The following is a 26,372-nucleotide window of genomic DNA, read 5'->3' on the forward strand; positions in this document are numbered from 1 at the left end:
TTGTTAATTCACATTTGGCATTTTCAAATAAGGTTAAGAGCTGATAATGCTCTCTATTCAGTCTGAACACAGCAGCCTGTTTACCGTTCCCTCGTGCAGTGTAGCTGTATTAACAGTAGAGCAGCTTTGATATAGTCATCATGACCGCTGTTCTCTAGGATATGTGAACTGGGGCACCTAGATGTAGGCAAAGCATACGATTGACTGATCCACGAAAAGACAACACTGTTTGTAACTACACTAGACGTAACAGCCCGCATCCACCATAAGTATCGGGAGGAGCGATGCAACAACTAAGCATAGATAAGTGTAGTTGCGAGGCCGCAGGTTTGAGCTAGGTATCACCTATGGGTTGCAGTCAGTGGCCGAGGCTGCTATTCACCAGGGAAGCAGCAAGTATTGTGGGCTAAGGGGGATGGTCGTCGGCATGTAGACCATGGCACAACTCTGCCAGAAGAGTATCCCAGCTATCGGAGATGGGGTATTTACATAAGCCTTGCGTGTCTCCTCTGTGTAAGGTCCTGCTTTCAGCCTTCAACCTTTTACACTCATGTCCTGTGCTATTCCTTTGCTGGGTGATGGCATTCTTAGTTACCATAATATTACGAAGGTGCATTAGTGAGCAGCAAACACCCATCATGTAAGAGCTATTAATTCAGGTCTAGAAGGATAAGGTTGTTCTCCGTACCAATCCCAGTGTCCTCACCATGTTCTATAGATCTCCTGTTCTTTACACAACCAGGTTCAGTAGCAGACACACAATAGATGTAAAAAGAGCTCTTACGTACTATATGAACAGGGCCAGGCATTTTCACTGGTCTGAAGAACTTTGTAGACTTCCCTAAACTGTACACAGGCCATGCCCTTCCTAAGGCAGGTATAGCAAGTTGAATAGACAGGTGTGTTCACACTTGCTACCAGAAAGCGAAGTGCATAATACCTGTACCCCCTGGGCACATTCTTCTCGCAGGAAAGGAGCCACCTTGGCTTTCTTAGGGAACATTTCACTAGCCAATATCTGTAACGGGGGTCACTTGGTTAACGTCTCAAACTTTTCCAAGCACTAATTTGTGGGCAATTTAGCCCTCCTGAAGGCTATAGGTGACCAGATGGTTCTAAGGACTTTGTTCCAAGACGTCATCTGCTCGCTAGTCACCGCTTATTGAGGAAACTGCTTTACAATCTATACAGAGCACGTCTATCTACAGCCACACATGTACAGAAAATGTAACTTTCCCTGGAAGCATCTCTTCATACCTTATAGTGCTGTGTAGAGTCGGTTATATGCGTCTAACCTCCTCCCTGGAGGCGTATAAGAGTTGCAGATCTCTCTTTTAAAAAAAAAAAATATATATATATATATACAGTCCACACTGCACAATACCCATGGTGCATCACACTCCATATACAGTCTCACCCGCTGTGCAAAAACAATCTAACATAGAGTTGCTGCTCATGTGCATTGTGGACTAAGTGAGGAATCAAAGCACATCTCTTGACTCGAAAGCTTTTTTTAAGAAGTTGCAAGCATCCAACAGTAGATGGCAGGAGCATGCGAATCTGTTGCCATGCAGGCCAAAAAACATATGCTTGCAGTGCAAGGGAATGCTTCCTTTCCATCAGATTATTTGCCATTGAATGTTTGTCACACAGCTAAGACGGTTCTTGGAATCCATCCAGATGCTTGATTTTCATGCGTGTCTGATAGTTATCCTTCAATTTTGTCCCTAATTAATCCAACTCCAGTTAAACCAATCTTGTGACTGAATGCACAAAGAGCTACAATCTTGTGCTTGGAGTGTTCACAAAAGTACACCAACTATTTGACATTTTTCATTGCATTGTTGTAGAAGAAAAGGTTTACAAAAAAGCATCTTTTGGAAAGTAGACTTTTTGGTAAATTTTCCTAAGAGCAAGCCAGTGACCTCGTACAGGAGATAGCAGACCTGGATCTACACCAGAAGAATCCTACACTAAGTCGTTGATGGGCGCTTTCCCGTAAGAATCCATTTACAAATCGGATGTTTGGAGTTTGGCTCCCACTTCATGCACTCATTAATGGATGAAGATAGATTCAAGGGAAGATGGGCAGATGGACACCTCTCTCTTCAAAAATGTGATGACCCACTCTTAGGACCTCCCCTCCACTCACACCTGTTAAACATACTTCAGGAGACCGTTTCTATTTCTAAAAGGGTCCATCTTAATGCAGAGCCATTATCAGGCAGCTTTAGAGGGTCTTGAAATTTGCTGTAAAAATCCAGCTATGGTCAGAAACTAGTGAAGACTTGGCTCTTCCAGGATAGTTCCCTCTAACTGCGTCGCACTGTCAGCGCCCGGATGTCTGTTGGTAGCTATGCGCTATGTGAGTTTTCATAGAGTAGACTAGAGTATAGGTGAAAGAGTAGAGTTTACAGGTGAAGTCTTGGGGATCCCGACTGCCCAGCAGTCCTCCAGCTTTCTGAGGTACTAGACCTTCCCCTACATAAAAACACGGCACACCTCCGGAACAGCAGCGTATTGTCGCATTAACTGCTGTAAAAACATTGGGCCAAGCAGACAAAACGTGCAAAGCAACGCAGTTTTAGCAATCCTTGCCCCGTAAATATGTGGAACTTAGTTCATACTTCTGCAAGTAAGATTGTGTCGAGTCTGATTGCTGAGCCAATGTCCTACAGTGTGATTCATTCCTAAGAAACAATATTCACTTCCCTTCGTGTTTCTCTGCAACTGTGCGCCCAAAGTTGTTTCTCTTGTTGGCTCACCTACATTTGTTTATCTGTGGTGCCCCCGTATCATGTATTATTAATGCTGGGGTGGGTTGCCGAGTTGATGAACATTGGAGGTAGGATAGTTGTCTGCGTCTGTTAGATGTTGGTGTCTGCCTGACACAAGCTCAGCACCTGTACATTGAAAGGCTGTGTACCAGAGGCGGACCTGGGGTCCAGTACAGATCTTCGCAATGCTGCCCATAAAGGTTATTGATCTCTTCGGAGAAGGTTACCTTCTTACGGTGCATTTTATGAACAATGCTGTATAAAATCTTGGTGTTCATTCAAGTGAACATCACTCGGTTTATTCTCCTTTGCCTCACACTCTCTTTTCTCGATAGTTTGGGGTGGTCCTCTCATGCGCAAATACTTGTTTTTACTTAAATCATTGTTTTCTCTTCTCATGTTAAAGGCAGAAAAGATAAAGAAGAAGAGAAACACCCTGTTTGGGACATTCCACGTGGCTCACAGTTCCTCTCTGGATGACGTTGATCACAAGATCCTAGCGGCGAAGTGAGTATCTGTGGGTTTTAAGTTGTTCTTGCTGCTTCTCCCTTCATTTATACCCTATGACCACACATTTGTCTTTCAGACCTCCAGATACAGCCTGGTCTGGGAAGAAAGCGATGGCTGTTGAGGTCATCCATGGGATGTAGCCTAAAAAGTCAATCTGTTCAGTAAAACATTAAGTGGGGCTCAGTGGGAGTGAAAATGTGCAATGGAGGGAAGTCACTGGGAAGTGCCTCTGAAGGAGTAGAAGTGAAAAAAGAAAAATTGATGGATGAGTGTTGAACATTGTCAAACATTCACCCCAGTACAGCGATCTGAGCCTAAATCCGTTATTTTTTTGCACACCATGCCATTCCAGTTTAAACTCAGCCATATGCAAATCAGTCTTGACCCTGCTCCGCATGGGAACAGTCCAGCCCGAACTGCCAGGCTGGGTCCTCCCTGGACCCAAACAAGCATCCTGGGACCGGTTTTGAAATATCACCCCTCATCAGCCAGGCTAGCTTGACTCCAGTGGCATGATGAGCATGGGAACTACGTCCGGGCATAACCTTCCCAATTAGGGCGGCAAATGCAAAATTAACTAACGATGGACGGAATGTTTGAGAATATTAAACATTCACCCCCAGTACAGAGATCTGGGTCTAAATCCATTGGGTTTTTTTGCATGCCATTTCAATTTAGACCCAGCCATATGCAAATCAGTCTTGACCCTGCTCCCTTTGGGAACAGTCCAGCCCGAATTGCAATGCCAGGTCCTCCCTGGACCAGAAACACGCATCCTGGGCCCGGTTTCGGGGTATCACCTCAACAGCTTGACTGGGGGGTGAATGCTTGCTTTGTTAAGCATTCCGACCATCATTTGTTCCTTTTGCTTTTGGAGGAGTAGAAAGACAGAGGAGAATGAGGCTCTGTGTTATTCTGAATATGGAACCTTCATTCAACGAAGGAAGTTAAGGGTATTGTAAACAAGGTGGACCATTGTGTAGTAGAGGACAACTGCACCTATATGACTGTATTTATTCTTTAGCTTTCTCTTACTTTTATTACTCCCCCAAGGCCTAATATGTTTCATGTACTTCCAGATGCACATTCGACTTGTTTCGCTGCTATGCAAACAATCTCGTTTTCAGCATGATTCATCTCCATTAACCTTGTTCAATCTTAGCAAACTGTTATGGGCCTGCTTTGATTAGATGCCTGCCTCAAATGGCAGTCTAGAAGGGATGTTGCAGGGTTTATTTCTCAAGCACAGCTAGGTTAACAATTAAGTGTGCGCTTCCTTTACTCCTGGGTGACTGCTGCATAAAGCAGAGCAGTAGCAATAAAGGATAGTTGTTTTTTTGTATGTTCTTTTTTTGTACTGTCAGGTGTAGCATTGCTTTTTTAACCCTTTTGGTGAGCTGGCTTTTACATCCTATTCTGCTTATGGAGCAACACCTTATGTCCTCCTCCATAAGCCCAGCGGCAGCTCCTCCGTTGTGGCGGAGGAGCATTGCCCCTCCTGCAGCAGCTGCAAAAATAAAAAGATAATAAGTTTTATTATTTTATTTTTCTCCTCTGAGCTGAGTCTTGTGGACGGGCAATACTCACCCAGCACCACAGTAAGCACAGAGGGGAAATGCTGGGCACTGCTGTCAGTGCACGTCGGTTTGGCTGGCTGTCTCGGGATGGCCAAACTGACATGCGCGCTGACATCTCTCCAACCTGAGCTCCATTGCCTGGTGGAGAGAACAGCAGGCTCCGGTTTCCAGTTCTCGATGGGGCGGAAAATCAGCCCGCTCAGGCCAATCCCAGCACCTCTTTCACCAGCATGAGAGAAGCACTGGGATTGGCCGTAGGGGAGTCTGGGAGCCTCCGCCTGTGCACAGCAGCCAGCAGAAGAGTGTCGGCTAGGTACGTTTTGTTTTTTTTTTGTTTCCCCTGCACTGCCTCACCACTTTCACCCAATACCAGACACTACTACATAAGCCTCGTTACTAATCCATCAAATCAGCACCCTTCTTGATTCGGCAGGACCTCTGTTGCTAGATGCCTGTGCAGTCTGACACCAGCTTCACTTTGAGTGGCCTTGAGTATTGCACTCGAATCTGTTCTCATTACATTGAGGTGGCACAGGGAGGAACCTCCATAAGGACAGATCTGCAGCGACTAGTGCTTGGGTAACCCACAGCGGCAAGATGCTGGATCAAGAGGGGCCTGGCTGTGCTTCCAATATTAGATTGGAGGATCCCAGAGGGGTGAGGCTGATCGCGCCACCTGCCCTGTAACTCCCACCCCACCCCCCCCCACCCCACTCACCCTCCCAGGCAGCAGCTTGTATGCCTGAGCCCACCCTGATGTGGTCTTGGCGGCAGTTAAGGAGGCTAGAATTGCCCTTGAGAACAAAATAAACTCTGTTGGTGTTGAAGTTAATTTGATCAGAATGCAATTAACAAAAAATGCCATAATGGAAAGGCACGGTGGAGGACAGCCTTCGTTACCGATGGCACAAAGAACTGCATGTCACCCATGAAGGTCTGCTGGACACGGCACATCCTCGTCAGTCAGTTAATTGCACTTGCATTTATATAGCGCTTACTGCACCCAACAAGGCGTACTGCCAGGGCTAGTGACGGGAACTCCTCAGCACAAAAAACCCAAAATTGATCTTCCCAGGGATGCCAGAGAGAGCGCGTCTGCAAAACCAATAGATGTCAAAGCTCTATGATTAGTTTGCACATGTAGAGGGTACTCTGATTGATGTGGGGCTCTATCCACTGCTGTAATGTAAGTAACTGGACCGTTTACCAGCCTGCCAACTGACTCTGTAAGCGATCTTACGCAGGGACTTCTGTGATGTTGGTCACTCCCCTGCCAAGTGATATTGCAAACACATACATATGCAGTCGGTCTTCATGCTTCTACGCCGCGCCTCTTAATATGTTCCGCATTCCAGCATCCCACCTGGGCTGGCAGTCCGCCATGGAGCATTGAGTGCATGTTTCGGGGTACCGGCTGTCTGTTGGGGGCTCCCACTTGACACAGTCTGGCTGCTGGTGATGCCATGTTACCTTCTTTAAGTGCCCTGAACCCCACCTTTGTACACCCCCATGTGGCCTGCAGTGGCTTGCTTCTTCTGGGCAGTTAACGCAAGGCTTCGGAGTTATTTTCGGGGTGTTTTAATTACCCCTTGTGGTAATGTCTCGAACTATCAACTAAAAGACATTTATGCATGCATTAAATGTTGCCTTGGAGAATTCCGGGGAATATGTGGCCTGCTCTGGTTTTCCCTGTGTGGTGTTTTCATTGGCAGAGTGCCCGGTATATCTTGAATGGCACGCCACCCCGACCTGAACTGTTCTGCCGCATCGTGGTGCACCATCTTACCTCCGCCTCTTCTTCCCATCTTCACGTGTATAACCTTTGCTTTCTCTCTGCTGCTCCCCTCTTCTTCCCACCAGCTGGTTCTTTTCTCTTTCCCCCCTCCTCTCGATTCCTATCCTCTCGGGAGTCTATCTCAGAAAGACTTCATGGATGACTGTAGTATAATCCTCAAGACCAACCCGAATGTTGCGAACACCATCGTGGGACCTTACTAATGCCTTTCTTTGCCACTTCATGTCATCGGCTCTTGTCTTTTATTAATGTATGGTCATATGCACTGGTAATTTGTACATAGCAATTTCTGATCTGTATGTTTTACAACCCTGAAATTTCCAATAAAAACTTTTGAAATAAAAAAAAAAAAAGTAATACAACTGAAAAGACTTGGTGACGGCATTCTAGTATTATTTAACCATGAAGAACCTTATTAAATCTGTCCAAGCTCCCCAATTGAAGTCAATCCCAACATGCGAGACCCTGTAGTTCACATGAATGCTGGGATTGAGGCTTGAAGGTTTTCTGGTTTCTCGGGGTGGAAGAAAAGTTTGTTCCCTGACGCCTCGATCTAGGGCCCCCGATGAGTATCAGGCGGCAGGGATTTTCTAGCAGGTGATTCTGTCTGTGTTGTACTTACTTATGTAAGGATGTAAACATGTCTGCTCTGCTGTTCAAGGTGGAGGAGGAGGAATGGGCAGTTATTGCACCGAACACCTGTAGTAACTCATTCAGGCATCAATTGATTGCAAATCTTGACTGCTTCTTCATTTAACAAGAGTCAAGGTGGTACAATAAGTGTGCTGCTGCTCCTCTGAGAAACAACTCGGCATTCTACCCTAGACTCAATGCATTCTACTGTGTCATACATTCTACATTCTATACCTAACAGTTCTAACTAAGTACTAAGATGCTACAACACCGTGTCTGATTAGTTTGACCCCCTTGCATTTAATAAAATAAAAAAAATCTTCCCTAGAAGGATCCCAGAATGACACCGGGTTGGGTAGTATTCGGGGAGATCTATAGGCTCACATTCTGTCACCTTCTAACTCGGCGTCTGTCTGTTTCATGTTTGTTTTGCTCGCAGGCAGGCCCTGGGCGAGGTGACGGCCGCCCTGCGGGAGCGCCTGCACCGCTGGCACCAGATCGAGATGCTCTGCGGCTTCCAGGTGGTGAACAACCCGGGCCTGCACGTGCTGGTGACGGCGCTGAACATCGACCCCAGCCTGATGGGAGCCGCGCGCCACAACCCGGCGCACTTCCTCATGACGGATGACGTGGACGACATGGACGAGGAGATCATGGCGCCCATCCCCATGCAGTGTACGTAGGCGCCGTCTTCTATTTCCACTACACACGTATTGTTGTTTCCTTTAAATACAAGGACACTATTAACCCCTTCCATGCTGGTGACGAACCCCAGCCGCCACGCTCCACGGTGCTCGTGTGCTGATGACGGCTGGGGTTCGTCACGGCCCCGCCCTTTTCGTTCGGCGGCCGCACACGGGGGGAATCGCAGCCGCACGGAAGGGGTTAATGTCCGTAAACTTCAGTATGCGCGTCAGATAGTACAGAGCATGTAGCCATCCCTGCATGGTTTGTTTGATCAGTAAGCACCATTCCCCCCATAGATTAAATTGTCATCCAGTGTAGAGTATAAAAAAACACTCAACAACACGGAGCCCATTCAATATAAAAGATTCAGGAGTCTACCAGAGAGCTGTGTGAGCCCACGCTAACGTGACGTGTGCGGTTTTCTACCCCTCAAGGTGCAGAAGGAAATTGATGTTTGTGAAACTTTAGATGAGGGGTACCCGAGTATGCATATTTCTGAAATCCTGTGCCTGGATCACAGATGAGCATTACACAGGAATTCATGTTTTGTCGTTGAAATTGCCACTTATAGTAACAACTCTGTGCTAGGGCGTCCAGAGATCGCTAGAGTATGTTGGATGGATGTTGGATCTTGCCAGGATAGGGTCTCCCCTCCCTGCTGCTTCTAGGGTGGCTCAGATGAAAAAAGGTGCAAAAAACTGCTTCAAAATAATTTCGTGGATGAAGAAGAAATACTTTATTTACCCACCAAAGTGCTGCCCTGTTGAGGTTTCCACTAAGTTCTGACCACCACACGCCACAAATTCATATTTTGATGAAACTCTTCAGCCATTTTGTGTGAACTGTTATCAAGAAATATTGACCTAATATTGGGATAAAAATTACGTTTTGCAGCATTTTTGCCTTTTGAACTAAGTATTGCCTGAAACTTGGGTCTTATGTTTTCTTTTATTCTTATTCCGCCAATCATCTTAATTTTCTTCAAGTTCTCTTATTACTCCAGTATTGGAACTTTCATAGATTCCCATAGCTTGTATCATTCCCCGTCGTCGGAATGGGAGTCTCAGTAAATAAAAAAATAACATAGCAGTAGGTACAAAAAGATAAAGAAAAGGCCTAGGCCTCATCTAATTTTTTAGCATATCCACCTCTTTTTAGGTCTCGCCTGGCGTTGCAGCGCAAAAGCGCTGTCGCCAGCGAGACTTATTGTGATTGTCTTGCCTTCCAAGTGGTACAGACCGGTGCACGAACAGATTGGGGTCTGTGAACGCGCACGTATAGGCACGTGCGCATCTCCTGTCCCGCTTCCCGGCCAAAAGCATGCAGTTTCACTTTCGAGTCGACATTGCACTTACACGAGGCTTTTAGTGCACATGTAAACTACACAGCATTCAACATGTAAGTCTTGTTTTAAATGCTTTAAATGTACAGCATACCCCACTTACCACTCTTTATCGGCATACTGCAGCACCACGCGGGGCTCTGTTTTGATCACAGGAGCCCCGCCTGAAAATCCTGCTTTGGCTGTGCGGCATTCACAAAGGCGCCCCGCTGGACTTCTGCTTTATTTATTCTTTGGGCGCCTTGGTGGCCCCCTCCCTAGGACCCATGAGTCTTGCAGCATTCCCTTCACTACGGCGGCATATCTAGGGACAGCGCATGCGCGAGCAGCCCTCGCTCCCCCACCCCCACCCCGTCTCCTCCCCGGCCCGGATGTGGGCACGAGCCGCAGATCCAGGGACAGCGCATGCGCGAGCAGCCCCTCGCTCCCCCACCCCAGTCTCCTCCCCGGCCCGGATGTGGGCACGAGCCGCAGATCCAGGGACAGCGCCTATACTTAATGGATAGCAGGATGTGAACATTCAGCGATTTCAGGATGGCATGGTGAAAGTACTCGCAGTATGTGCACAGCACATGCCACTCATACACTGTTTTTCATGGTGAATATCTACATGTGACTACTGTATGAAAGGATTTCCGTTTGTCATTCGTTTGGCCATGGTATTCGAAGTAAAAACAAAGACTGCATCCTGTGTGTTCAGGCATAGTGCACAGATGGTTTGTGGTTTCTGTGCTCAGGGATGTGTGCATGTACAAGCTGTGCCCCTCCTTAAAGCTCCCTATCTCCCTTTTCCCGAAGGCACCCATCGCAAATTAATTAGGTATAGTGTACTGAGGGCATCGTGCCCACATATGCTATGTATAATGTACATGTGGAAGGGATGAGTGTGTGTGTTCCTGTATGATTTACCTCTTTCAAGAATGTGTGTGTATAAATGTATGCTCCTGTTCCAAGGACTTGGTCTGCGCATTTGCTTTTTAGTTTGCACTGTGAGTTGTGTATCTTTGCACACGCTGAATACTGCATTCCTGTACTGCTAATGCTTTATTAGAGAACTCGCACACAGACATTCACTGTCTAGTGTAATCCTGTGCCGAAGGCTGCGCATATGCAAGTTTTTGTTTGGTTGGTTTGGTTGCTGCTGGTTGTCTGGGTATGTATACATATGTTTAAAGTGTGTCCACACATTAAGCCTATAAGAAAGGGTACTCATTCAGCTGCTAGGTTGCACATGCAGTGCATTACAAGTTATGCGTCTCCTGGAGTGTGTTCCAAACAATGCTGTGCATCACTGCATGGCTCTTGCTCTGCACAAACTGTGTGATGGTGGCACACAGATGGGCTCACAGGCTCTCCATGGATGGATGTCTGTGGGCCAACACTCCGTCTGGGCTCAGAACTGAGCTACGTTGCCTGGGAGTAATTCCACTCCATCCTTAACTCTAGTCGAACGGATTCCTCGAAGAATATGCACGTGCGCAGGTTTGTGTATAGAGTACTGTGCGGGAATCTTCACGGGGGAGGGGTATGCGGCCAGACTTGCAACCATTGAATAGACAGGCTGTGTTGTGAGACCACCATGACATAGCTCAGGGGCATGTCAGTCTCTTCAGCCCATTCTCCCATGCTTCAGCGTGGCTCTAGATTAGTTATTTTTTACACAAGCAGGAAAGGCAGAATACCGAATAATAGTGAAGCTACCTAAACTGTTGGTGGTACAAAAGTGGGTGGTGATAGACGGAGCATCTGAACCAATCAAACACTCACACCCAGTCAAAAGATCTGGGTTTAATCCATCACCGTTCTTTAGCCCACTCTGCCACCCCAGTTCAGACATGGCTTCATGCAAATCAGTCTGACCCTGTGCCTCATGGGAACAGTCCAGCCCGAACTGCCAAGCCATACCTTCCCTGGACCGGAAACAAGCTTCCGAGGACCAGTTTCTGGAATTACAGCCGTCTTCAGCCTGGCTTGCTTGAATCCAGTGGCAAAGTGAGCAAGGGACTCACGTCTGAGCATACCCTGCCACACTTATGGCGGCCAAAAGCGGTACAAAAGGGGGTGGTGATGGACGGAGCATCTGAACCAATCAAACACTCACACCCAGTCAAAAGATCTGGGTTTAATCCATCACCGTTCTTTAGCCCACTCTGCCACCCCACTTCAGACATGGCTATATGCAAATCAGTCTGACCCTGTGCCTCATGGGAGCAGTCCAACCCGAACTGCCAAGCCATACCTTCCCTGGACCGGAAACAAGCTTCCGAGGACCGGTTTCTGGCATTACAGCCGTCTTCAGCCCGGCTTGCTTGAATCCAGTGGCAAAGTGAGCAGTGCCAGAACCGGTCCTCGGAAGCTTGTTTCCGGTCCAGGGAAGGCATGGCTTGGCAGTTCGGGCTGGACTGTTCCCATGAGGCACAGGGTCAGACTGATTTGCATATAGCCATGTCTGAAGTGGGGTGGCAGAGTGGGCTAAAGAACGGTGATGGATTAAACCCAGATCTTTTGACTGGGTGTGAGTGTTTGATTGGTTCAGATGGTCCGTCCATTACCACCCCCTTTTGTACCGCTTTTGGCCGCCATAAGTGTGGCAGGGTATGCTCAGACGCGAGTCCCTTGCTCACTTTGCCACTGGATTCAAGCAAGCCGGGCTGAAGACGGCTGTAATGCCAGAAACCGGTCCTCGGAAGCTTATTTCCGGTCCAGGGAAGGCATGGCTTGGCAGTTCGGGCTGGACTGTTCCCATGAGGCACAGGGTCAGACTGATTTGCGTATAGCCATGTCTGAACTGGGGTGGCAGAGTGGGCTAAAGAACGTGATGAATTAAACCCAGATCTTTTGACTGGGTGTGAGTGTTTGATTGGTTCAGATGCTCCGTCCATTACCACCCCCTTTTGTACCGCTTTTGTCCGCCATAAGTGTGGCAGGGTATGCTCAGACGTGAGTCCCTTGCTCACTTTGCCACTGGATTCAAGCAAGCCGGGCTGAAGACGGCTGTAATGCCAGAAACCGGTCCTCGGAAGCTTATTTCCGGTCCAGGGAAGGCATGGCTTGGCAGTTCGGGCTGGACTGTTCCCATGATGCACGGGGTCAGACTGATTTGCATATAGCCATGTCTGAACTGGGGTGGCAGAGTGGGCTAAAGAACGGTGATGGATTAAACCCAGATCTTTTGACTGGGTGTGAGTGTTTGATTGGTTCCGATGCTCCGTCCATTACCACCCCCTTTTGTACCACCTAAACTGTTGGTGGCGCAGTGAAGTCAGAAACCCTGACAACTTAGCAGGCACCCACGCGGGAAAAACGTTATGACAACTGTCCGTCCCCCTCCCCCCACACCCCAGCTGAGAATCCAATATGGTCTGGAAGGGGAGGGTGTTGTGAACTAGCTCTGTGTGTTTCTTTGGGATTTTGCATCCCACTCCTGGTATCTATCACCCTCACTCTATCACCCTCCCTCACTCTATATATCTATCGCCCTCACTCACTCTTTCTATCTATCGCCCTCGCTCTATATATCGCCCTCACTCTATCTCTCTGTCTATCTATCTATCGCCCTCACTCTGTCTACCTATCGCCCTATCTATCGCCCTCACTCACTCTATCTATCGCCCTCACTCTATCTATCGCCCTCACTCTATCTATCGCCCTCACTCTATCTATCGCCCTCACTCTATCTATCGCCCTCACTCTATCTATCGCCCTCACTCTATCTATCGCCCTCACTCTATCTATCGCCCTCACTCTATCTATCGCCCTCACTCTATCTATCGCCCTCACTCTATCTATCGCCCTCACTCTATCTATCGCCCTCACTAGATCTTAAAACAAGGACTCCTGAGGCGGAAGCCGGGAGTTTAGGGCTAGGATTTTTAACTATTTTAATTGACTATTTGCCAGCACGATTTTAACTGCTCCTGCATTTAGCACTTTCCAGATTTTAAATACCGCTGTATTTTGCACATTTCAAATTGTATTTTGCTCCCCCCCTCGCCGCATCTCCCTACCTGTGGGGCCTTCTCTAGGGATTACCGGGGCCTCAGGAAGCCGATTTGGGGCTTCTGTTGTCCACCGCCCTCCACCCCTCGCGGCACGAACTGCGGGCGCCATCTTAAGTGAGGACGAGGACAGCGCTCTAGTGTTCGGCCGATTGGGGGCCCACACACGATATAATGAATTCCTCTTCCTGTCTGCGCAGCGGGCGGGCGCGCCGGAGGCGGGCCAGAGGCAAGCCCGTCTGTGCCCGTCCGTGCTGGTACCGGGCCCAGGGCCACTCCCCCTGGCCCCGGGAACTTTGATACTCATAGTACCTCTTTGCGCTACTCATCTTCTCAGCTGTGGGAACTCAATACTCCTACCACCAACACGAGGTGCCGACACTTGCCCCCTCCCAGCTGCCTTGTGTCCGCTCCTGCCCCATGTCCAGGCTGCAACTACACCCTCCCTTGTCCTATGCCTTCAACCCATGGTATTAGTCCTACACCTAGGCGCTATTTTCGCTCGGCGCTTATCAACGCCCGCTCACTCCCGAAACACAGCTTAGACATCAGGGAATTCATAGTAAGCCAGGAGCTGGACATTCTGTTTATAACTGAATCTTGGGGCGATGCTGCCTCCGGCCCGGATTTCTGTTCGGCCACACCGGAGGGCTTCTGTGTGGTAAGACAGGACAGAACTACGGGGAGAGGAGGTGGTCTTGCCATTATCCATAAAGCGGTATTTCACTCCAAAATCGAACTTATTCATCGACTGGATTGTGAAGCCTGCACCTTTTCCATTACACTTAATCACAATCAAGTTTTTAAAGGGATTCTTTTATACCGCGCCCCTGGCTCACATACCCGCTTCCTCTCGGCTCTTGATGAATTTACGGAATTTTCCTTAGGCCATGCTGACTATACCATCATGGGGGACTTCAATTTTCATCTGGAAGTCGCAGGGGAAAAAGACACCACTCAACCTATTGCCGATCTACTCGCGGTAGGTCTACGGTCTACAGCAGTTAGTGGCAGCCCCTACTCATCAAGCAGGTCACAGGCTTGATGGTCTGTTAACCAACAACCCCAACATTTCGCTTGTCACTGTTCTTCCCGTAGTATGGTCGGACCACCTTGCAGTCATTTTCTCCATTCTGGCTCATTACCCTAACCCTTCCCATTTCACATCTCGTACCCCCATTAGTACCAGAGCCTGGAAAAACCTGGACTACCCGTTGTCCAATATCCTGGCTGAATCTCCTTACGAGGTATCACCTCACCCCAGTCTTCTGTCAAGCAGGTACCAGAAATGGATTCTGGACGCAATTAATCAAGTAGCCCCGGCCAAATCCATCACTTCTAACCGGGCTACGCCATCTGCCCAATGGTTTACAGAGGATCTTCGACTACAACGGTAGTATTGTAGGAACCTAGAAAGACGCTGGCGCAAGCACTACAGTCCTTCGGAAAAGCAAACCTATAAAGATGCGCTAGCGCTATACAAAAGATCCATCATCAAACATAAAGGCGCTTTTTTTCAGGCCCAGATTGAATCCGCCCAGAATTCTACAAGAAAGCTATTTCAAGTAGTAGATTCTCTCTCCAAACCCTCTGACAGGACCGCCCATTGAGCCATCTCAAGATCTTTGTAATGAGGTAGCAACTTTCTTTTCCACCAAGGTCACTAATATTTATTCATCTTTCTCCCTCCCTAAATGCTCGGATTGCCCTGACCCACCTCCTCCGGCCCCCTCAACCACACCTATCTTCTCCAATTTTTAAGTGGTCTCGACCAACCAGATCAGCAAACTGATCACCTCTATTAAACCTGGATCTCCCTTAGACCCTTGCCCCCCTTCCATACTGAGCGCTCTCACGGAGGTTATTACTTCCCCGCTCACGGACTTATGTAATTCCATCTTCAAGACAGGCATTTATCCTGAAGTTTGGAAAACGACAGTCATCGAGCCCCTGTTAAAAAAAAACATCCTTGGATCCCGCGGACTCAGCCAGTTACAGACCCATCGCCTGCCTCCCATTCCCGGCCAAAATATTTGAAGCAGTCATGAACAAACAGCTTTCAGGGTTCATCGACTGTCATCAACTTTTAGATGACACCCAGTTCGGGTTTAGGAAGGGCCATAGCACAGAAACTGCCCTGATAAAGGCCTCCGACGAGATTAGGACTATAATGGACCAGGGTGGGGCGGCGGCGGTCCTTATACTCCTGGATCTGTCCGCCGCCTTTGACACGGTCGATCACTCCATCTTGATCGACCGTGTCACATCGCTGGGGGTCACCCATCTTGCCAGGGACCTCCTCTCTTCATTTCTGGCCAACCGCACACAGGCGGTGAAACTGGGCACTTTCTACTCGCCTTCCGTGCGGGGTGCCCCAGGGCTCCTCGCTAAGCCCCACATTATTCAATATATGTACGTGGCGGATTTGGCAAGGGTTATAAAAGCACACGGGCTGCGCTTAACCACCTATGCGGATGACACCCAATTGGTGCTGGCGGTACATAAGGATGGACCAGCCGTCGCTGCAAGATTCCAGGAGGGGATGTCGGCCATTAGCTCATGGATGTCAAGTAACTGCTTGAAATTAAATTCGGACAAGACCGAGGTGATGACCTTTGGCAACCTTTTACCGGAATGGTCCTCCATTTGGTGGCCCGCTGAAATGGGTTCTCCTCCCACTCCAGTTGCCAAGGTCAGAAACCTCGGTGTCATGTTCGATGACAAGCTGGTATTCAAGCACCATGTGAATGCAGTGGTCGCATCCTCCTTCTATATGCTGAGGAAGATTAAGAAGCTGCTGCCATATCTGCCTCCTGCTGCAGGAAAAACATTGATCACCACCCTTGTTGTTTCCAAAATGGATTATGGCAACGCTCTCTTCCTCAACACGCATGAACAGGTTTTAACCAAACTACAATCCGTCCAAAACGCCGCAGCTAGAATTTTGCTTGGCATCCCTGGTCACCGCCCCACCTCCTCGGCCATACGTCACCTGCATTGGCTAAGGGTCAAGAGTCGGATAAAATTCAAGGCACTCTGTATCGCCTATAAGGCCATCCATGGCTCAGGTCCCAGGTTTCTTAAGGATGCTTTTCGGATCTGCGCTCCAAAAAGACCACTTCGTTCATCCTGCACCCATCTTCTCCCCGTCCCACGTACCAGAACCACTACCTGGGGAGACAGACGTTTCCTAGTAGCAACCCCCAGGCTATGGAACTCTATCCCTCTGATTATCAAAACCAGTCCCACTCTCATCATCTTCTGCAAACTTGTGAAAACCTGGTTATTTAATCAATGATCTGGTTGTTTTCTGTCCCAGGAAGTCCTACATGCGCCGAGACACCCCAGGGTAGTTGTGCGCAATAAAAATTTCATAAACATCTATCTATTGCCCTCACTCTATCCACCTATCGCCCTCACTCTATCTATCTCTATCTATTTATTGCCCTCACTCTATCTATCTCTCAATCGCCCTCACTCTATCTATCTCTCTTATCTATCTATCGCCATCACTCTATATATCTATCTATCGCCCTCACTCACTCACTCTGTCTATATATCTATCGCCCTCACTCTATCTATCGTCCTCCCTCTATCTATCGCCCTCACTCTATCGCACCACCAAAGCATCACTCAGCACCACCACAGCATCACTCAGGGGCACCACAACCTCACTATGCGCTACCACAGCATCACTGAACGCCACACCATCACTCGTCGCCACCACAACATCACTCAGCACCACCACAGCATCAATCTGTGCAACCATTCAACAACAACTGGTTAAAATATGTTCTCTGAATGTTTCAAGCTTTATTACAAATGTCACAAAAAGATGTTAATATTTAACTTCTATTCTTGGATTTTCGTCACAATAAAATACACTGAACATAATCTTCACAAGTTATTTACGGTTTAAGTTATTGCCATTATAAATTACAATAACTTTTATTTAAGTATGAATTAATAAAAAGCCATTGTTATTTGTAATATCAATACATCTAAGTCACGTAATTACAACACATATTGCATTACAAGTGCTATAGGTGTCACATTTGCGGAAGTTTAAACTATTGGCATTGTAAATGACAAAGCTATTAATTTTGCTATTTTCAAAACCAACACATGAATAAAAAATGTCATTTACAATACCAATAGCTCAAACTTTCCTAATGCGAGACCTATTGCATTGCAAATGCTTGTTGTAAAAGAGACCAAAATAATGCAACAACCAATCGCCTCACCCCATAGAACCTTCTTGAGAGAGCCTCAGATTTTCTACCGCACGTTGTGCAAAGGGAGTCTCCTCTGAGCTCTGCTCACTTCAACTCTGTTCTACTGTTTTTTCAGCAGTTTTTTCTTCAGGATTGTTTGATATTTCTTCTTGGAATGTCTGACAAAGAGAAAAAGCCCTTTTTAAGGCTTGTTCCACCTGTGGCAAGAAAAGGTTGTATGTGGAGGACAGGCATCAAGACTGCATCTACTGCCTGTATCCGGACCACAAGGCAGCGGACTGCAAAATCTGCCGAACCTTTTCAACAAACTCTCCGGGACCGTGAGGGTCGCCTTCTCACACGGTTCACAAGCTGAAGTCGAGAAAGGAAACACTGTCAATTAACAGCAAAGGATCATTATCTGCCACTTCGTCCAGAAGGTTAGTGAAGAGGGGTAGGGCTTCCCCTTCACCATCCTCAGACCGTCACTCAAAGGCCTCAAAAAAGACCCCCCGTGAGTCTGAGAGCCGAAGTCCGAGCAAATCTCCTCACCCATAGTGCAAAGGAGAGGAGAGGACTGCCTTCAGCAGCAGCAGTGGAGAAGTCTGCTATACCTTTTAAAAAACCTTCTCTGACATCTGAGAAGTCTGACAAGGATAGTCAATCGTCGACGACGCTGCGTAAGACTCAGTCGACGAAGGCTGCAAAGGTGCAGGTTAAAATGGTACCACCGTCGACGGGCTTGTCGACGGTGCCTTCGAGTCTCCATCTGTCGACGCTGGTGTCGACGGGCTCGCTGACGACTATGTCATCTACTTCAGCGTTGACGAAGATGTCGACGGTAGCTGCAACGACTGTGGCGTCGACAAGGGCATCAATAACGACGACGGTCACGACGACAGCGGGAGTGTCGACAGTCTCGTCGTCGACGCCCATCTCATCGTTGACGATCTACTCATCGTCGGTGGGTCTTCCGTCGACGACCTCGTCGACGATGATTTCTTTTTCTTCTCCATCGTCGACGGTACCATCGTCGACGGTACCATCGACGACGTCTTCGTCGACGAAGAAAATCACCATTTATTTCACGAGAATCACGCCGGACATGACGTCTCCAAAGAGGGTTGCCTCTCTGCCTCCTGCGCTGTTGCTGGATCAGGAAGAAGATTCTGAGGGAGAGGAGTATCCTTTTGGCTATGCCAATAGCCCCTCAGAGCTTCGAGTTAAGTGCCAGGACACTGATTCTGAAGGTGAATACCTTCATGGGCACTCATATCAACACTCTTTTCACCGTCAGGAGGACACTAGCCAGGAGATTATTTCTGTTCCTTCTTCCCTCTTGGAGGATCTTCAAGGCATGTTGCTGGACTATAGGAGGAGATTCTCCCAGCCTCCTCCTCCACTTCCTTTGGCGCAGGCTGTGTCTGCTCCGCCAGCTTCTTCTGTGGCTTCGCCAAGGCCATCGTCCCAGATGGTATCACAGCCGCAAGTCACCAGTCCAGTTATACCTTTGGTGGTTCCAGAGGTGCAGGTTGATTCCTCGGACGAGGATCACGGCAATATCAGCAGGCCCGGACCAGTGTGTGGAGCAGGATGATTATGTGATACCGGACACAGCTTCTCCGACACCGGATACGGCTGATTCTCCCCCGGCAGACATTGGGGGAGTTTCACAAATTGATGGAGAGAGCCTCAAGCCGACTCCCTGCCCAACGTTCTAGCTGCATTGCCCCCCTCATACTCTGCCATTCGAGCGGACCGTCCGGAGGGCAGGAGGGGTGGAGGAGTGGCCTTGATAGCTCGCACTGACCTTCACTTTCAGATCCTTCCCTTTCCCCCCATTCCAGAAGTAGATTACCTGGTGACACGCTCAACCTCCTATCAGATACCCTTGACCTCTGTTCTTATCTACCGCCCCCCCCCATTCCACTCCTTCCTTTGTCTCCAGCCTCCAAGACCTCCTGGCTACACTGGCGATAAACAACTCGTCAGTGTTAGTCTTGGGGGACCTCAACTTCTGGCCAAATGACCCGGCTGAAAGCTCCCTCTCTAAGGAGTTCACTGATCTTATGACCAGTCTTAATTTTACACCTCACATTCACAGCTCTACTCATATACAGGGTCACATGCTGGACCAGATCTGGACTCTGAATATCCCCACAACACCCCCCATCATTTCTCCTTGCCCCTGGTCAGACCATTCGTTCATTTCATTCTCCCTTGCCCTAGCCCCTGAGGCTAAACCCCCGCTCCCTAAAAAAATCTGGATCAGGAAATGGGGCAAAGCCGATATGCCGTCTTTTTGCTCGTCTTTGGCTAAAACCAGCCCTGCCCTATCAGGTCTTGCAGCCCCAGCTCAGCTGACCGCTATTAACAACTGGCTGACCCAAGCGGGCGACGTATTCGCTCCCCTGAGACGAATTACGGTCAAGCGGGCCCATGCAGCCAACCTATGGTTCACCCCAGATCTTAAGGTGAAGAAATTGGCTGCACGGAGAGCCGAGCGAGCATGGAGAAGAGCGTACTGTCCTGTGCTAAAAACCACCTATCTATCTGTTCTTCAGATTTACAAAAAAGGCATCCTTGATGCCAAAACAGAGTTCTATTCTAACAGGATATTGGCAGCGGAGTCCCAGTCCAAGGAAATCTTTGCCACAGTGCATGAACTGGCCTCATCTGACAGAGCCACGGCTGTGATTCCCCCTTCCCAATCTCTTTGCGACTCGCTCAATGAGTTTTTTATTGAGAAGGTCGCAAAGATCAAAACCAACATCCCTCTCCCATCATCTACATTCACTAATCCCTCCCCTCCTTCCACTGTCCCCAAATTAACCAGTATCCCCCTCTTGGCTAAAGACACACTCTTCCCACTGCTCCAACGGGTGAAATCGGGTTCCCCTGGACTTTGGCCCCGCTCATATCCTTAGAGAAGTCTTTCTAGCTTGTCCCATCCCGTCCCTCACACTTCTTAATGATTCACTTAGCAATGGCGTTGTCCCTAGTCTTCATAAATCCGCGGTTGTCATCCCCATTTAAAAAAAGGCTGGCGCCGATCCCTCGTCCCCTTCTAACTATCGTCCCATTTCTCTTCTGCCCTATTTGGGAAAGGTTTTAGAAACTCATGTCACCAGTACCCTGAGCACTCACTTGGAGGCAAATCACTGCCTCTCCCCTTGTCAGGCGGGCTTTCGGCCCCTCCACTCCACGGAGAAGGTGGTGATCTCGGTGATGGATGGACTACGTGAGGGCATCGTCACCAACCTTTCGCAAGCCCTCATCCTCTTAGATTTGTCCGCCGCTTTTGACACGGTGGACCACTCCATCCTCCTCACCCGTGTCAGGGCGGCGGGCATAGAGGGCCTAGCCTTCTCATGGCTCGAGTCTTTTCTGAGCGAGAGGGCTCAGGCGGTTCACCTTGCCGGCTTCACTGCTGCCTCCCGTAAGGTGGTGTGTGGTGTTCCCCAGGGTTCCTCACTTTCCCCTCTTCTGTTTAATTTATACATCTACCCCCTCATTTTTATGTTGCAGCAGCTCGAGGTCACAGTGTTCAATTACGCCGATGACCTCCAGCTAATTTTCAACCTCTCCCATTCTCCTTCATCCGCCCTGAATGTTCAAACAGTTATGCTGTTCATTCAGGACTGGATGAACTGCAACCACCTCAAACTCAATCCGGACAAGACGAAGCTGGTCTTGACCGGAGGTGGTTGCAGTCCCTGGTCTCCTTCCTATTGGCCTCCATCACTCGGTGTTTCCCCACTCCCTGTCCCCAAAGTTAAAACCCTTGGGATTTTTCTCAATTCACAACTTTCGGTTCACTCCCAAGTTAGTTCAGTGGTGTCCTCCTGTTTCTTCTCCCTTAGGATAATCAGGAAGATCTCCCGCTTCTTCTCCCTCCCGGCATTAAAAGTCATCGTGATGGCAATGGTGCTCTCGCGCCTTGATTATGGTAACATAATCTATAATGGCGCGCCGGCCTACGCCATCCACCGCCTGCAACTAGTGCAGAATCAGGCCGCTCGCCTGATCCATGGCCTCCCCAAATTTCACTGTGTTACTCCTCTGCTGCAGGCATTACACTGGCTGCCTGTGAGAGAGCGAGCCTTATTCAAACTTGGCTGCCTCACCTTTCAGGCCAGGATGGGCACCGCTCCTGAGTTTATATGCTCAGCCATCAAGCCCTACTCGCCGGGTAGAGAACTTCGGTTCACCCATATGGCACTCCTGATCACTCCCCGTTTCAAAAAGAAGAAAGCTGGAGGAGCAAAATTTGCGGTCCTTGCCCCAGCTTTCTGGAACTCTCTCCCTGTGCGACTCCGCACTTCTCCTTCTTACATCGAGTTCCGTAAGAACCTCAAAACCTTTCTTTTTTCCCGAGCTTTCGCTGCCTAGCCCCCTCTTGCTGTTGTTGCCGCTCGTAATCTGAAAAGCGCCAAGAAACCGCTCGGTAAAAGTGCGCTCAATAAATGTTTTTAAATTCAAATTCAAGCAGATTTGAACTTCCCATGCCTTCAGTTCAATCTGAGTGTTTTCTTTATGATTTTAAAGAACCTTCTAGAAAGACGTTCCATTCCTATTTTTAGCCACGTCTGGGATGAGGGTATAAAGGCAATGAAGAATCTGGCTACTGTCATTCCAGTCGTGCCGCATCTAGAGAAAAAAAATACAAGGCTGCTGACGACAGTCCAGCATCCTTAACAGGTCAACCGAAGCCGGATTCAGTGATATCCCAGGCGGCTCAGAGAAAATCACTCAACCCTTATGTGCCCCTTACTACTCCTCCTGATAAGGATGCCTGGATAATGCTGGGAAAAGATTCTTCTCTATGGCAAGTCTTTTGATTAGAGAGGCAAATGCGTTGGCGATACTTGGCAGGTATGATCGTCAGATGTGGTGTGACCTCTCACCATATCTAGACCAGCTGCCTCAGGAGTCCAAGGTGGAAGCAAAGAAAATCTTGCAGGGGGGAGAAGTTACATCAGCTGAGATTATTGGCTGCGCAATGGACATTGCCACCACGGCTTTCCGCTCGCTAGCAGGCACAGCTGTTCTTCGTCGCCAAGGCTGGCTAAGGGCGACATCGTTCTGGCCGGATGTCCAAAACAAAATCCTGGACCTTCCGTTTGATGGGGAGGCATTATTTGGTAAACATATTGATGATGCCCTCCAAGACATCAAAAAGGATACGGGGACAGCAAGATCCTTGGGAACCCTACAATATCGAAAGGTTCATTTCCGTGGAGCCAGAGGAAAAAGTACTACAACCTACAGGGGTTCATACCAGCAGCAACAATATCCTCCTTATAGTTCAACACCTCAGTCTTATCGTCGATCTTACCATCCAAGACAAGGCTAGACCTCTTCGTTCTCTAGGTCTAACTCTAGAGTGAAACAATCGCATGGGGCGTGACACCACTAAGCGACAATAGTGGCGTACTGGATCTTTCTGCTGTACCCCCCTCCCCGACAACATCTGTGGGGGGGCAGGGTATCTTAATACCTCCACAACTGGCAACTGATAACATCAGACCATTGGGTACTCCACATCATTCAATGTGGCTATACGCTGGAGTTTGTTCATCTTCCACCTTCCAAGCCCCTGGCCGCCATGCCTTCGAAACATCTGCGTCTTCTGCGGCTCGAAGTTCATCAGATGCTCCTCAAGAGAGCTGTAGAACCGGTCCCCTTTTCTCAGAAGGGAGAGGGTTTCTACTGCAGATTGTTTCTGGTCAAAAAGACGCTGGAGAAGTGGCTTCCCATTTTAGATCTTAGGGAGCTGAACACTTATCTCCTAAGACAATCCTTTTGGGTGGTGTCTCTCCAGGACATTTTATGTCTCCTCAACCCTGGGGACTTTATGGCCACTCTCGAGGATGCGTATTTTCATCCAGCCCACAGGAGGTTTCTACGGTTTACAGTAGCCAAGAGCCACTTCCAGTTCAAGGTTCTACCTTTTGGACTTCAGTCTGCTCCGAGGATCTTTACCAAAGTGCTGGCGCCGGTGGCAGCCTTCCTCAGGAAGCAGCATTTTCAGATCTTCCCCTACCTAGACGATTGGTTGCTGAAGGCCCCGACCAGACGTGCAGTGGAAGAAACAGTCGATGCATGCACGCGTCTGTTCAGCAATCTCGGCCTGACTCTCAACAGGGAGAAGTCAACTCTCTGTCCGTCCACGGAAGCGCGATTCCTAGAGGCCATGATGGACACTTCTCTCAACAAGGAAGGGCTTCGACCCTTTTTCATCTCAACCTCACCAAGTTCATATTTCCTGTCTTTGGCTAAAGCGGGGCTGGCTCATTCATCCGTAAAGGTTCATTTGGCGGCAGTTTCTCGCTGTAGACGCACTGCATCTGGACCTTCTCTCTGGTCAGCCAGGATTGTCAAGCAGTTTCTCATGGGCCTCTTTAGAGTCTTTCCTCCAGTGAGGCCTCCACCGCCTATGTGGCATTTGAATTTAGTTCTCACCCAGCTGATAAAGCAGCCCCTTTGAGCTGATTCATTGAGCAGATCGAAATTCATCTCTTGGAAGGTGGCGCTTCTCCTAGCTCTCACCTCTGCAATAAGAATGGGTGAGTAACAGGCTCTGACGATCCAGGAACCCTTCCATCAATTCAAGAAAAATACAGTGATTCTAAGGACTAATCCAAGGTTCATACTTAAGGTGACTTCGGACTTTCATTTAAATGAGCCGGCGATTCTTAAGGCTTTCTTCCCTCAGCCCTCTACGCCGGCGGAAAGAGCACTCCATGCGCTGGATGTGCAGAGATGTTTGAAGTTCTTTCTGGACCGTACTAAAGAATTCCGAAAATCTTCTTAACTGTTTGTTTCGTTTAGCGCTCCCCGCAAGGGCTTGCCCCTGTCCAAGCAGGGGATTGCTCGGTGGGTAGCCAGTGCTATACTTTTTTGTCATTCAGTAGCGGGCAAACCCCTGGAGGGTAGAGTCCGAGCACATTCTACAAGGTCCATAGCTTCTTCTACTGCCCTCTTTGCTGGGGACCAGATCAAAGATATCTGCAGGGCTGCAACTTGGAGCAGCACGCACACCTTCACAAGACATTACTGCCTGGAGGCCTCGACATAGGAAGACACGGCTGTAGGCCAGGCAGTCCTGAGAAACCTCTTCCAATGAGTGGTGAGCTTTCCTTTTCTTCCCTCCCTTTATTTCTTGTTAATGGCCCATTTTGATATTGGGTTTATATGTGTATTTGCTATTTATTACTAATGTTATTGCACTGTTTTTTTTTATGTTTTGCTTGATGCATTGTTTTTTTTAAAAAAGAGTGGGTGACACAACAATGAGAGAGCAAAATGTGCTTCTGACTGCTAGCTACTCACAACAAGCTATGGGAATCTATGAAAGTTCCAATACTGGAGTAAGAAAACAAGTTACTTACCTGTAACTTTGCTTCTCCAGTATTTGTAACTTTCATAGATTCCCATGCGCCCTCCCTCCTCCCCTGGGAAAGCTCAACCTTCAGCAGGTTTTGTTATACTGTTACATAACGGCTACGAAAATCTGAGGCTCTCTCAGGAAGGTTCTATGGGGTGAGGCTAATCTGATTGGTTGGTGCATTATTTTGGTCTCTTTTACAAAAAGAGGTGGATATGGTACAAAATGAGATGATGCCTAAGCCTTTTCTTTCTCTTTTGTACCTACTGCTATGTTATATTTACCGAGACTCCCATTCTGACGACTGGTAATGATACAAGCTATGAGAATCAATGAAAGTTACCAATACTGGAGAACCAAAGGTACAGGTAAGTAACTTGTTTTCTTCTAATGAGGCCTGATTTTTTTCACTTTTTAAACAATAGAGCTGAGCATTTCTTTTTTTCAATGTAAAAAATTCAGTTTTGCATAATTCTGGTCTTGTAATTGTGTTGAATTGTATCTCTAATTCCACGCCCCCTGATGCTAAAGCGAACCCCTCTGCCTGCCTTTAGTTTAAAATGTGATCAGCTAGTGACTTTTACGATATGTTCTTCCTGTGCGTTATCTGTTACAGCATGATTTGGGTTTCATCTCTGAAAGGAAGAGCTTTTAAAGCCCCTCCCCTTACTTACGTCTAACGAGGATAAGAACTAAATTACAAGGAAGCTCATATGGTCAGACAGCTTAGGTGCTAGGGAAGAAATGGCTAACTGTATGCTGGATACACAGGTTTGTTCTGCTATTCACAACTGTGAACAGTCAGTTTGTAGCCTCAGCTGTTTGTTTCCGGAAACTAGTGAGTTCTCTACAGCACTGTACATTGTGGAAAGATGCACACCATTCACTTGCCATTATGTAGGCAGTTTCCCAGCACTATGTTCTCCTGTGGATAAGGCACCTATGAAAACTGCCCTATTCTCACGTGTTGATCCAGCTTTGTATGCAGTGCTTCTTTGTCCTCTAGTTACTTTTACTTGTTACGGCTACTTGCCACATGCCCTTGCCCATTCGCTGGGCAGTGTTCATGCCCCCGAAAGGTTCTCGGTCTTTCCCCAATGCTTCCCATGGCTTTGTAACCATCACTTTTCACATTTCTGCCCCCTGGAATTTTACTCGGTGTGCAGCATAAAAATACAATGGTCTCACTGCTTAAGACATTCGACTGGATAATGGCTGTAACATTGGATTCCTGAGACTTGGCTCCTTACACAGGACCAGCCATGTGCACCACTTGACACCCGATCTGTAAGCCAGCTAATACGTCACCTAGTTGTCCCAGGGAGGTGAACCAATCCGATCTCAGAACCATGGCCTCCATTTTGGGTGACTAGCCGAATGGTGGCATTGGCTTAGATAGTTTATATTGAAACTAGTTGCCATCGAAATTCGAGAGACATCCGTTTTTCA

General features: G+C 48.2%; 1 protein-coding gene across 9 annotated transcripts in view; it reads left to right on the forward strand.

Annotated features, from left to right (window-relative positions):
- Positions 1 to 26,372, forward strand: part of STIM1 (stromal interaction molecule 1) — a 508,846-nt gene that overhangs the window by 435,539 nt on the left and 46,935 nt on the right. For all 9 annotated transcript variants that reach the window (XM_078658670.1, XM_078658667.1, XM_078658664.1 and 6 more), the window contains 2 exons: positions 3,184 to 3,284; positions 7,732 to 7,967. In XM_078658670.1, coding sequence (XP_078514796.1) covers positions 3,184 to 3,284; positions 7,732 to 7,967 — 337 coding nt within the window. The remainder of the gene's footprint in view (positions 1 to 3,183; positions 3,285 to 7,731; positions 7,968 to 26,372) is intronic.

This window comes from Lissotriton helveticus, chromosome 8 (assembly GCF_964261635.1).
Source record: "Lissotriton helveticus chromosome 8, aLisHel1.1, whole genome shotgun sequence".
NCBI classification, from domain to species: domain Eukaryota; kingdom Metazoa; phylum Chordata; class Amphibia; order Caudata; family Salamandridae; genus Lissotriton; species Lissotriton helveticus.